Source organism: Phocoena phocoena, chromosome 5, assembly GCF_963924675.1.
Source record: "Phocoena phocoena chromosome 5, mPhoPho1.1, whole genome shotgun sequence".
NCBI classification, from domain to species: domain Eukaryota; kingdom Metazoa; phylum Chordata; class Mammalia; order Artiodactyla; family Phocoenidae; genus Phocoena; species Phocoena phocoena.
This window is the reverse complement of record NC_089223.1, coordinates 69,857,163-69,870,830: the sequence shown is the minus strand read 5'-3', so window position 1 is coordinate 69,870,830 and position 13,668 is coordinate 69,857,163. Positions and strand designations below refer to the sequence as shown.

General features: G+C 30.9%; 1 protein-coding gene across 1 annotated transcript in view; it reads right to left on the bottom strand.

Moving 5' to 3' along the window:
• GABRG1 (gamma-aminobutyric acid type A receptor subunit gamma1) overlaps positions 1–13,668 on the bottom strand; it is a 65,586-nt gene that overhangs the window by 40,316 nt on the left and 11,602 nt on the right. Inside the window, exon 2 of the mRNA XM_065878331.1 lies at positions 8,286–8,434. Coding sequence (XP_065734403.1) covers positions 8,286–8,434 — 149 coding nt within the window. The remainder of the gene's footprint in view (positions 1–8,285; positions 8,435–13,668) is intronic.

Genomic DNA, 13,668 nt, shown 5'->3' with positions numbered 1-13,668 from the left:
ATCCATGTTGCTGCAAATGGCAATATTTTGTTCCTTTTTATGGCTGAGTAATATTCCTTTATATATATATATACATATATGTATATATATATCATATATATATATATCTTATCTTCTTTAACTGATCTGTTGATGGGCACTTGGGTTGTGTCTATGTCTTGGCTATTATAAATAGTGCTGCTGTGAACACTGGGGCACATGTATCTTTTTGAATTAGGTTTTTGTTTTTTCTGGGTATGTACCAGGGAGTGTGATTGCTGGATCATATGGTAGTTCTATTTTTATTTTTTTAAGGAACCTCCATACTGTTCTCCATAGTGGAGGCACCAATTTGCATTCCCAACAACAGTGTACAATAGATCCCTTTTCTCCACACCTTCTCCAGCATTTATTATTTGTAGACTTTTTGATGATAACCATTCTGACAAGTGTGAGGTGATACCTCATTGTGGTTTTGATTTGCATTTCTCTAATAATTAGTGATATGAACATCTTTTCATCTGCCTCTTGGCCATCTGTATGTCTTCTTTGGAAAAATGTCTATATAGGTCTTCTGCCCATTTTTTGATTGGGTTGTTTATTTTTTCAATATTGAGTTGTATGTGCTGTTTGTATATTTTGGATATTAACTCCTTGTTGGTCGCATCATTTGCAAATATTTTCTCCCATCCCATAAGCTGTCTTTTCATTTTGTTGATGATTTCCTTTGCTGTGCAAAAGCTTTTGAGTTTAATTAGGTGCCATTTGTTTATTTTTGCTTTTATTTATTTTTCCTCGGGACAATGATCTAAGAAAATATTGCTACAATTTATGTCAGAGAATGTTTTGCCTATGTCTTTTCTAAGAGTTTTATGTTGTCATGTCTTATATTTAGGTCTTTAAGCCATTTTGAGTTTATTTTTGTATATGGTATGAGGGAGTGTTCAAATTTCATTGATTTACATGTAGCTGTCCAGCTTTCCCAACATCACTTTTTGGAGAGACTTAAGTCATTTGTTATGTATACTCTGAGATGAACAGATAAAATGCTACTCTGCACAGTACATATTACTACTTACATTTAAATAGAAATTAATTAAATTTAATTGAAATTTAGCCATACTAGCCACATTTCAAGTACTCAATAACCAATTTCAAGTATTCAATACTCACAAATGTATGACTGTTATTAATATACATAATATATATTAAGTATATGTAAATTTAATTATTTGGAATTTCTTCTTAGGAGAATGAAAAACTGCTTTCTTATTCTGTAGTTTAATGTCTCTTTAGACAGCAGACTTATCAACCTGCTTCCACTCTTACACCTGATCAGGGTAAAAGAAAGTTGGAGAGGAGATTTAAAGAAAGAGAAGCAATGGAGTATCTGCACACCCACTCTTTAGAATGTCTAGGATATTTTATTTTCTCGTGGGTACAATTCACATCAAAGGAAGATAACTGGACCAGAGGCATCTTACCAGTTTTTTGGCCACCAGCAGCACGTATCTCCAGACTAGATTGTTGATGAAAGGAGCTAAGGCAGGTGGAAGATATAGAGAAGCCTCTAGATTCCCCAGGTCAAGGAATTGAACAGTATAAAATGCCTATGAACAACAACATAAAGCATTTATACTCTATTCCTACCCTCCTACCCTCACTATTTATATGTTTGCCTCTCCAAGTGTACCAAGGGCCATTTGGTGTTAACCCAAAAAGAAATAAAAACTAAGAAGACAAAAGTTTCAAACTGCACCCAATTAACTCCTCATATCTCCTGCATGTTCCCATCACTAGAAACTTAGAACAATTAAACAGATGGAATAAAAAAGAAGATTCTCCCCTTCTCACCCCAAGTCCCTGTCTAGTGGCACATGTCTATCATCTATCCTGGGAGAGGGATAGCTTTAAATCTATTGGGATAGTAATTTTTTAGATTAGATCAAACTATTTAAATCACTGAAATTGTTTGAAAAGCTGTAGACTCTACCTGAAAAGTTGTTAAGAAATAAAAAAGAAAACTCAACATAAAGTAATTAAAGCTTTACTAGAATTACAAAGCCTTTTAATGTTAATTTGTTATTAATTTCATAAGTCCTCAGTAAATTGATTAAATTTGTTTTCATAATTTATGAAGAAAAAAGATGTTAACACAAATTTTGGACAGAAAGGAATGCCTACAAATCATGTGGACAATTAACTAATTCATTGTGTATAATCTGAGATGCATGAAATCTGAGATGCAAGAAATGAAGAATATTCATATGAAGAAATACAAATGCTGCTATGCATGGTATAATTATCAAGGTACTTAGGACATGTCTCGTCTAATCTATTAAACGATGTGATGTCACAGATGTATATAGCATTTGAAAGTCCAAATCTCGATCTGAAATAATTTAGGTAAAATGCTAAATTCATGAAGTAGAACAACTTTCAAAATACTTACACATGAAATTAAAAGATTATACACGCTAGGTTCTATTCAAAAAAGTTCACTCAGTAAATATTAAGTGAACATAATTTATGTTTCAGACATTGTTTTAGCAATGAGGGATAGGATGCTTTCTACCTTCAGGGAGTTGAAATTAATTGAAAGAAAAGAGAGTGTCAAATAATAATAGTGAAATATGACGAGTAAAATGGAAGTACAGATTTCTGTTTCTTGTGATAAGTAACTGGCATCAATTTAACCATCTCAATAAAAACAACAACTTTTTGATGTTTAAAGCCATGAGAGTCATTATGAAGATATAACACAAAATATTTATACACCAAATAACAATGCATTTACCTTTATGAGGCAAAATCTACAGGAGAAAAAGGGAAATACAGATAGTAACACACCAAAAATTGAAGAGGGAAAATAAATAATTAAATTCCAACTCAAAAGAGAAAGCAAAACAAAATAAAATATAACGAAGGTTATAATAAAGACAAAGTAGAAATTACAAGGTAGTTAATAGAAACACAGTAGAGCTCATTCATTAATAATGGAAATTCTGAAAAAATCCACTTCTCTGAATCTTCTTGATCAGAAAAAAGGGGGTAATAATACAAAATATAAAATAGGAAATAACAAATGGGAACTAAACATTGAAACAGAAAATGGTTTTTTTTTAATCCTAAGAAATTACTTTGAAGACTTCTTTGCAAATAAACTTGAAAACCTAAATAAAAGAGATAGTTTTCCTAGGCAAATACAGATTACCAAAAATGCGTAGAAAGCACAAACAGACCAAATTTCATAGGAAAACAAAGTGATCAAAGTGATTAACTATTTCCAAAAAGCCCAAGACCTGGATGAATTTATAATGGAATTCTATCAAACTTCCAAAAGTCAGATGATGCTAACACCCAGATAAAGTGCTAGACCTTTGCGAATGAAGGAAAATACCTTTTCATGAAACAAATGTAAAAGGATGGCTAAAACAAATGAAGATAGTACTCAAAAATAAAAGATGAATATCACTTATAAATACCAATACAAAATACTAAATAATATATTACCAAGCAGAATCCAATGCCTCATTAAGTTTATAATATATCATGACCAAGAAAGCTTTAGTCCAGAATGCAAATTGTTTCAATTAATACTATACACCATACTAATAGATTTAAAGAGGATAAAACTCAAAATTATTTCCGGAAATGTTGAAAAAGTCTTTGAAAAATTTCAGTACCAATTCCTGATTTTAAAACTAAATCAAGCAAATCAAGGGATAAGTTCTTAATGTGAATATTCATATGAAGAAACGCTAGAGTCATTTCCATAAGAACTAAAATGAGGCAAAATTACCCATTATCTCCACTACTATTCATTATTATATTAGACATGTTAGACAATGAAACAACATAATGCGTTTAGACAAGATAATTCTATTAGTTGCATATGAGTTGGTAAATAAAATAAATACTTTTTTGTATATGGTATGACAGCATATTTTGAAAACAAATGATGCTTAAACTAACAAAAAAAATCAGTAAGGCAGCAGGAAGGTAGTAAGATATAAAATGAACATTTATAAATCAATGACATTGATATGCAAAACCAGAAATCAGGTAGAGGACATTAGAGTTGAGGGAATATTTACAGGAGAAAAAAATTAAATACTTAGGATTCAATTTAAGAAATATGAAAAATCTATGAGTAAATCTTAAAACATTCCAGAGAGATACAAAATTAACATGAAGATTTAGAAAGACAGCCCATGTTCCCATATTAAATGATTCAATGTTATAAAGATGTTAGTTTTCCCAAAGTTAATTTACAAATTTAATGCAATCCCAATAAAAATACCAACAGCTCTTTTTAAAATGTATCTAAACTTGTTGATAATAAAGCTCCTATTTTTTTTTAATGACACGCAATAGCCAGGAAAACTGAAAAGGAAAAACAAAACAAAATGAAAATATAAGGTGGGGCCAGCTTTATAAGATATTAATACTAAATGTTTTAGTCTCAAAATTCTGTTGAATCTCTACTGTTAATATAGTGTGGTGACAAATAAATAGAAAAACAAATGAAAGAATGGAATAGAAAGGACAGAAATCACAAAAGTACATAAGAAAATGTAATATATGATAAAGTTGACATCTCAAATAATGGAAGCAAAGATTGACTTTAATAAATCATGCTGAGTCAACAGAAAAGCCATTTGAAAAAGATAAAAATTAGATTCATACTTTACACCATACACAGAAATAAAATTCAAATGCATCAGGGAATTAAGTAAAAGAAATAAAATCATACAAATGCTAAAAGTAAACATAGATGAATTCCATTCAAAGTGGAATATAACCAGTAACATGAAAACAAAACTGTCATAAAATGGTTAACATAACCACATTGAATGGGGATAAGGAAGAAAAGAACTAACCTAAGTTACTTTTGGGAACAGTATTTTGATTACATACTGCAAAGATAAAGGCAAAATAAATTGTATATGAATATTTTATTCTCATTAATTTTTTATAGACGTGTTAAAATTATAGAATTACTTTATGTATTTACTGGAGTTGAACAAATAATAAAATATACTATGGGTAAGTGAGAGCCAGGTGTCTCCCTGATGGAAAAAGAAATTACAGATAAGGAAAAGGGAAAGGTTAGAATGAACCCTATTGTCTTTGGATTGGAAACAGGGCTGTCAGTATTGACTTCTGGTTTATAATACATATACACAGGGATAGACATAGAAATATAGATGCCTATGAATGTGTGTGTAGAACATATATTTTCTCCTTCTGCCCAATGAGAAGGTCAAGAAGCAATGACACCCAATATTAAGAAATACACCTGGTGCTCACATCTTGGTTTCTAAATACCATTCTACAAAAAGAGGAACCAGGGTTCTTGGAGAAATGATGAATTCCATTGCTGGATCAAGAGGAGCCTGGAAAATTTTATGTGCTAGAAAGTAACGATATGCTCAGAAAATGATAGAAACATAAAAGAACAGAGAAATAAAATTATAGGACATACCAGCTGTCAAATTTTCATTTTGAGCAATAAAATAAATGATGGTAAAGGATAATAAACTATAAGATAAGACATATATCTAGAGGTCTACACTGAGTAAATAAATAAGTGAATAGATAAACAATTGGACAAGTCACAGATCCTAGTTACTGCAGAATTACAATTAATTTGTGTAGAAGGAATGATGATAATACTGACTTACCACTTGACAAACATCACAGTAATGCTCCTGCAGGTAAGAATCATTGATAGAGACCAGAGGAATGGACAAAAGTGTGCTGAAAATATCTGCATAGTTCTCCCTAGCGCAGTATCTCCTCACAACATATTTATTAATCAAAAAGAAAGATAATAACTTCACAGTGAAGAAACGTGGAAGAAACCACACTTAATGGTAAGTGTGGTTTACATCACCAGTAATAAGATACATAAACATCACATGCCTCCTAACACAATACACTGAAAGCACAAAATATCACTTTTGCGGTGTTCTTGGCAAAAATTCATAAACACAGCCCAATAATGAAAATATCAGACAAATTGAGGGGCGTTCCATTGGCCAGTATACTTTAAAATTATCATGTTCATGAAACAAACAGAAAAACTGAGAAACTATACCAGGTTGGAGGAGAGTATGGAGGCATGAGAACAAAATGCAATGTGTGATCTTGGTTGGGATTCTGAACAGAAAAAAAGGACATTAGTGAGGTATCTGCCATAATTTGAATAAGGTCTGTAGATTAGTTAATAGTATTGTATCAATATTAATTTAATGATTTAGATAATGGTTCTATGATTATGTAAATATTAACATTATGGCTGAAAGATTTCTGGGAATTTCATGGATAGATAATATTTTATTAAGCCTAAATTTTATTTTGAAAAAATAATTAAAATAATCTAGGAAAACAGAAAATTAAATCGTGGAAAATAGATTAATAATAAACAAAATAGTGTAAAATAATAAAATTTAAGAAAATTTTCAACAAAGAAATTTGACAAAGCTAAAATTCGATTTTATGACAAACTAATAAAAATTTTAAAGCCCTTCAAGATTTATTCATAAATGAAAGACTAGATTACTAATATCAGGAATGGCGAAGGAGAAAAGCCCTCAGATCCTAAAAACATTAAAAATATCGTAAAAGATGTTATGAAACAATCTAACTCAAGTAAATTTTAAAATTTAAACTCCTTGAATACTAACCAAAACTAATAAAGTAATTGAACTGCTAAAATTTTTTCCCAAAATACAAACTCTAGGCCAACATGACTTCACCAAGTAATTCTTCCAAATATTGAAGGGAGAAATAGTATCCATTTTAGGTAACTCTTTCAGAGATGAAAAGAGAGGGAAATATAGCTCATTTGTAGATGCTAGCATAATATTGACTCCAAAACTGAAAGACATTACAGAAAATAAAATAACTGGCTAATGCCCTTTATGAACATATATATAAAATTCCAAAACTAAATATTATCAAACTGAATCTAGTGATATTTTAAAAATATTACCATGTCACAACTAAGTAACATTTATTACAGACATGCAAATTTTGTTTAAGTTTTAAAAATCAGCCAAAGTTAGTTACAGAAAAAAAAGTTAGTAGAATAAAGGGCAAAATATGATCAATATGATTGTTTCAATAGGTGCACAGAAATCATTTGAACCAGTAGGGAGGTAAAAAGAACCCTAGCAAAATAAGAAGATAAAGGAACTACAAAGAGCATCTTAAAAATAAAGAAGCTTCATCAAACATCATAATTAATAGTGAAATATAGACTGTTTTCCCTGATATCAGGAACAAACCAGGACTATTCAACACTGATCTCTAGTCTTAGTGCAATATGTCATGAAAAAAGTATAATTTTGAAAATTAATTAGAATGCTCATTATTTGCAAAATAAACACTATTGGCAAAGTAGTCATTATTGGTAATAGTCATTACTCTCTGTGTTTATAGAAAATCTACATTAATATAACAATACATAAAGTTGATAAATTTAGCAAGGCTGCTGAGGACAGAGTAGATTAGCAAAATATCTATTGTATTTCTATACACTGCTAATAAAAACTTAGAAAGTAAAATTTTTAAAAAATCTATTTATACTTACATTAAAACTTCAAATATAGAAAATTAAATCTAGTAAAATATATTCAGCACTTCTTTACAGAAGATGTTAATAAAAAATTGAACATATGTGGAAGAATATATGATGATCATGAATTTGGTACAGTAAAAATTCAGTATGGTAAACATTTCAATTTCTCTATATTGATTGTAGATTTAATGCAATCCCAATAAAAATCTGGCTGACTTATATTTTGTTTGTTTGTTTTAAAGTGTTGCAGTGGGAAACTTAGAGATTATTTATTTTATAAAATGTATACATAAATGCTCAGAACTTAGAATAACAATTTTGACAAAGAAGAGCAATGTTGGATTGTCTACACTAAATATACTCTCAAGGCTTATAATTCTACATTAACTAAAACAGTGCAGCAATGCAAAAAATTGGAACTCCTACATACCTTTCAAATATTCCCTTTTATGAAATATCTGTTAGTTTTTCAGGCAGTTTTATCAAAAATTGCTCTGTTGTAGCAATTGTAAAATAATTACATCGAAAATGTTTAGATGTCTTTCTTCCCACGTCAAACTGTGAAGCTTTCAAAGCAGTACCATTCCAAATAATAATTGCCAAACCCGCAGTCTCTAACACACATCAGACACTCAAGGAATATGAAATATGATAAAATAACATCAGCAAATGTGGCTTTCACAGTCACCAAAATCCAAGAATGATTACTCGAACTTACCTCCGATATCTGGGCGAAGTTTATTGTCATAGCCTTGAAGCAAGGAGTTGAGAATTTGTGTTATATCTCCTTCATGAATCTTTGGTGCCAAGACCCAAGTTTTGTTCACTGTTAAATCCTCATCGTCTTCATCATCTGCTTTATCAACACTAAAGAATTCAAAAACAAAAATTGTATAATAGAAAGTTCAACCAAGTAGTGTATTTTAAAAAATAGTTTAAGATTATTCTAATTGTGTAAGAGAATAATAAGAGGGGAAAAAAAGCATTCGAAATATTTTACATTCAGTAAGACTAAGGCCTACATCATATGAACTGTCCTGTTTTAATAATACTCAAAAATGAAGAATCCAGTGCAAGAAAATATCGTATAATATCAATGTAATAAAGTTTTGCCACTCCCACAACTCTCACTTAAGGCCATAGAGATTATGCACTGATAATGTGAGGAGTGGCCCTAGATTTGTGTGGTACACAATCTGCACAACCATACGTAAGTGACTCTATACCACCACACCCTAAAATAAAAATTAAAAGGTAAATAAGTGCAGGAAAAGTTGTAATCATTAGTCTGGTAAAATGTATTTTAAAATGCACGTGTAGAAAAGAAGACTTAAGGAAAGATGAGTGAAGAAGGATTCAAAGAAAAAAGGAAAAAGTATTGAACACACCTATGCTTCTTCCTTTTAAGTCAGAAGAACCGAGACCCCAGACATCTATTCCAAGAACTCTGTCAAAGATTGTCTCACCAAATAATGAGTGGTTGACTCACTCTCCATATATATACATATATATATATATAATCACGTATACATAGATATACATATTATATATACACATATGTGTATATATATACATGTCTATATATATACACATATATATAATCATGCTTTCCATATATATATGTGTATATATATGGAAAGCATGATTATCACATTTTAGGACTAGAAGTTAGACTTTAGGGATCAAATAACCCACTGCCTTTATTTTGTAAATGAGGAAACAAGTCAGTAGGGAATCAACCAAAGCACAAACTCATTTATTTTCAAAACTGAGACTCAAACCCTGGTCCTATAGCTAATGTTTCCTGCTACGCCTGTGTGTTTAACAAGCATAAAGTTTCAGCTTACTTATGAATTGTGGTAGAAACATATAGTAACATAGATATTCATCTATAATTCACCAAAAGTAACAAACTACTTTGTTTATTACCTGTAAGTAACCCCACCTTCATATGAGTGAGATCAGCCTAGACTTACACCCAACTTTAGTAAATATTAGTCCTCCACTGAAAAAGTATATCTAAACTTTTATACTGGTAAAATCAGGTAAATCTATATTATTTATTTACATATATTTGAGAGATGAGCTTCCCTCCCACAGTAGATATTCAAGTTTATCTTAACAGCCTTAGTTGATATTTCTACACTATTCATTCAAATCTCTTTTGCTGTGAACCTAAACATCTTAGCTAATGCAGCCTTTACCCCCTTTATCCTTTTAAATTATTTTTCAGTTTTATTGAGATCTAATTGACATATAACATTGTATATGTTTAAGGTGTACAACATAATGATTTGATCTATGTATATATAGTAAAATGATTGCCACAATAAGTTTAGTTAACATCCACTCTCTTTATCCTTTTAAAGAGTATAAATTAACATTGTAAATTAAAACTTAACCTGTAAGTATTTGTACCTCATTTTATCTTTACAATAATTGTATTGATAGTTATTAATGGAGAGTTAATGGATAATGGAGTACATTATTCTTCTCAATATTTTTCCTCTTCTTCATATCAGAGAATTATTCTTTTCACTCCACTGACTTCTAACTTGGTCATGTGACCTGAAATAATCCTTTCTGCAATGCATCCCTGTCCCATTAAACTCAGGTTTGGCCCTGCAATTTGCTTTGGTTAATGGAATACATGTAACATACATCACTACCAAGCAGATTTATTGTCAGTGCATGGTTCACCATATCTCTGTCCTTCTGCCAGAAGACCAGCCATACTCAGGCAGAGGCTACTACTCCATGACTTCACTTTCAGGGTGAAGGCAACATGAACATAGCCACAGTTGACCTACAATGGACATGTAGCCTGAGCGAGAAATAAACATTTAGTATTGTAAGCCACTGAGATTTTAGTTTATTACCACAGTATACAAATTTTATCCCTATGTGAACTCCTGGAGTACACTTATTTAACAGATTTTTAATGAAGTGCTCATTTAGATTAATTGTTTTGCTATATTTAACTTCAAAAATACACACTACTGAAATACAGTTGTATGATTTCCTTTAAATAATTTCTTATTTTCTCTCAATAAAATATATACATACATAGATACATACATTCATTTATAAACTAAAGCATTAAAAGTACTGAAATCTTAAGAATCCTGCTCATGTGTCTTCCAGGAAAATTTTATCTAATTAGAACTTCTGAGATATTGTCAACAACCAAATTTAGGGCATCCATCTAGGTTTAAATCCCAGTTTTATAAAATAAAATATCTGATGGATAGATGCAGACCACTGCACATATAAGAACTTGATTTTTCTTTGAAATATAACTGTAGTCAAATGGAAGTTCCCAGAAAAAATATGTTTTTCCTGTGTTTTAGGGTAGAAACATCTTGGTAATCCAGGAAGCACATGCTTATACTGACTTACATCCCCCTTTTCCCAGCTATCTCTGAGGTAATATAAAAATTGACCTCAATGACATCATAAACTAACTTTCCTCATTTTTGTCAAAGCAGAAAAGAAATTTCATTATAGTTAATTTTCTTCATTTTTCCTCCACACTTTCTGAATTACCTTCAGAATATTCATTAACTACCTTAATTTCACACTGGTATTATTTTGGTGACTAAAAAACACTTATAATTTTAAAGATAGTTCATATAGCATATCTGATGTTTCACTATCATTCATAGACTGGAAGTTTTGTAACATTTACCTATGTTGAGTGAACATTCATTTGGAGGAAACAAGTATTATTTTCATAGATAATATTATGGGAATTTGTAGACATTTGCAAGCACTTCTCTTAAATAATTTGAATGAGTATAATTTTATCATTATTGGAAATAAATATACCCCTTAGTATATAATTTTACTAAATGTTTATTTTGATGATTGATGCTTTTATTGTTCTTATCAGCTGTTGAGTAAGTTCCTACCATGTTTCATGAACTGAGTGCTAGGTTTCTTCCATATTAAGGTATGTCATTTAATCCAGAGTAATCCCATGAAATAAACATTACTAGTCCTGTTTTACAAATTAGAAAAAAATAGATTTATAGAATTCGCAGGACCCACACTATTAAATAATAGAGCCAGGATTTGAAACAAGATTGATTTAGCTTGAAGACTCCTTTTCTCTTTGAAGTTTCCATGGTATCTTACTTTATCTTTGTTAAACAATCCAGGGTAGTTAGATTTTGAGTTTTCTAATTTATAAGAACACAACATTTATGGTAAGTAGTTAGCAAGTGCATTTGGGTTGTGCATGGGTAGAATGCTTAGTCTCTGCCTTTGAGTTCTGAGAAGTTAGAATAATAATTTCAAGGAATCACACACACACTCTCTCTGATGAAAAAGACTTTCTAAAGTGTGTGCTTAGTCTTCAGTCCAATGCTTTAATTTGTTTATAGAGGAAATACCATGTATTACAAAATATGCTAATTGCTGAAGACAAAAAGATAAGTAAACTTTTATTCTTGATCTATATGATCTTATTTTCTAATGAAGGAGAAAACTATTCAGATGATACAAAAAACCATCATAAACAAAGATGCTTATCACAGTGTTATCTATAGTAGCACAAATTTTAAACAAAAGAGCAGGTTTAAGTAAAGTATTATATGTCCATATGGTGTGATTGATGCATCCATTCAATTGGTGATTATGAAAAGTCTGTAAAAATATTAAATTATTTTCATAATTTAATGTTATATGCAAAGTAACATATAATAATTTGCCTTGATCAAAACCTAGGTATAAAATGGCTAAAGATTTAACGGGAAAGCAGTATAATGAATACACTAAGTATTCTATGCTAGTGGAGCTATAGAAAAATTAATTTTGTTCTGTATATTAATAGTATACTACAATTTTTCTGCATAATTTTGTAATATAACTATATGAAAAGGAGTTAATTTGACATTAATGCCTACCTAAGAATGAACTTCTTCTTCCTATACACCAGATAGTACCCAGAAATAAATTTCTAATCATAAAAAATAAGTAATTAAGTAGAGGTTTTTATAGAGACAAGTAGAGCTTTACACTCTGCCAAGAAAATGAAATTGGCAGCCTTAAAAAGTTGCCACTCGATTCTCCTGGGGTAGGAACATGGTTGACTGACAGCCCAGGCGCCAGCCCTCTGGACGAGCACTGCATCTGTACCAGATCCAAGCTTCCCCGGGCTGCTTTCAGGCAATAAATGAACATTGTGGCAATGGTAGTACAGACCTGTTCCTGCAAGACTAAGGCCTCCTCTAAAGGGCAACTTGTGTTGGATGAATCCTGCTGGCCTGGCCAAAGCCTGTTTAGTAGGGCTCTCTAGTCTGAGACTCTTTTAACCCAAACATCCTCTTTGCCTTATACTTGCACAGGGATCAGACCTCCGTTATTATCTGAAGGCTCTCTCTGCTTACTTCCACTTCCTCTCATTTATCCTGCATAGGCATTTCTCTCAAAAATCTCTTACATGTCCAATCCCAACTTGGCATCTGTTTCTCTGAGGCTTTTGCTTCTCATATTCTTTAATTGACACTTGTAACTTGTTACTAAAGAAAATTTCTGAGTCACCTGTATCAGTGTTGTTATTTTTGGTCTTACTAACTTAGTTTAATACCTTGACAAATCCATCTGATTACCTAGTAAATTATTATATGTAAAAGAGTACTTTAATGATTGTATTACTCTTCTGAATATGACAAGCAAAAGTTTTAAACTAATGATAACTGAGAGATAGGTTAAGTGAAGACAAGGCATGCTAAGCCATATAATCATGAGGAGAATTCATCTTTACAGCTAGAAAAAATATATATATGTCTATAACAAGTCAATCAATCAATATAAACTATTTTTCATACATAGGGTAAATATTCATCAAGATTTTCCCAGGACAATCTTTATTTACACCTGTTGTCCTAGAATAATTACAATATTAATAGTAACCTCTTTCACTCACAAAATGGCCTAATTTGGATGATAAATTGTAAAGTCATCCTGGATATAGTTCATATAAAGTTTACTGCAATGCAAACGCCCTTGTTCTGACACCTAGGGAAGACTCTTCCATTATCTAGTAAGACAGTGCAGATGACAGCAAAGGAAACCATAAACAAGACAAAAAGACAACC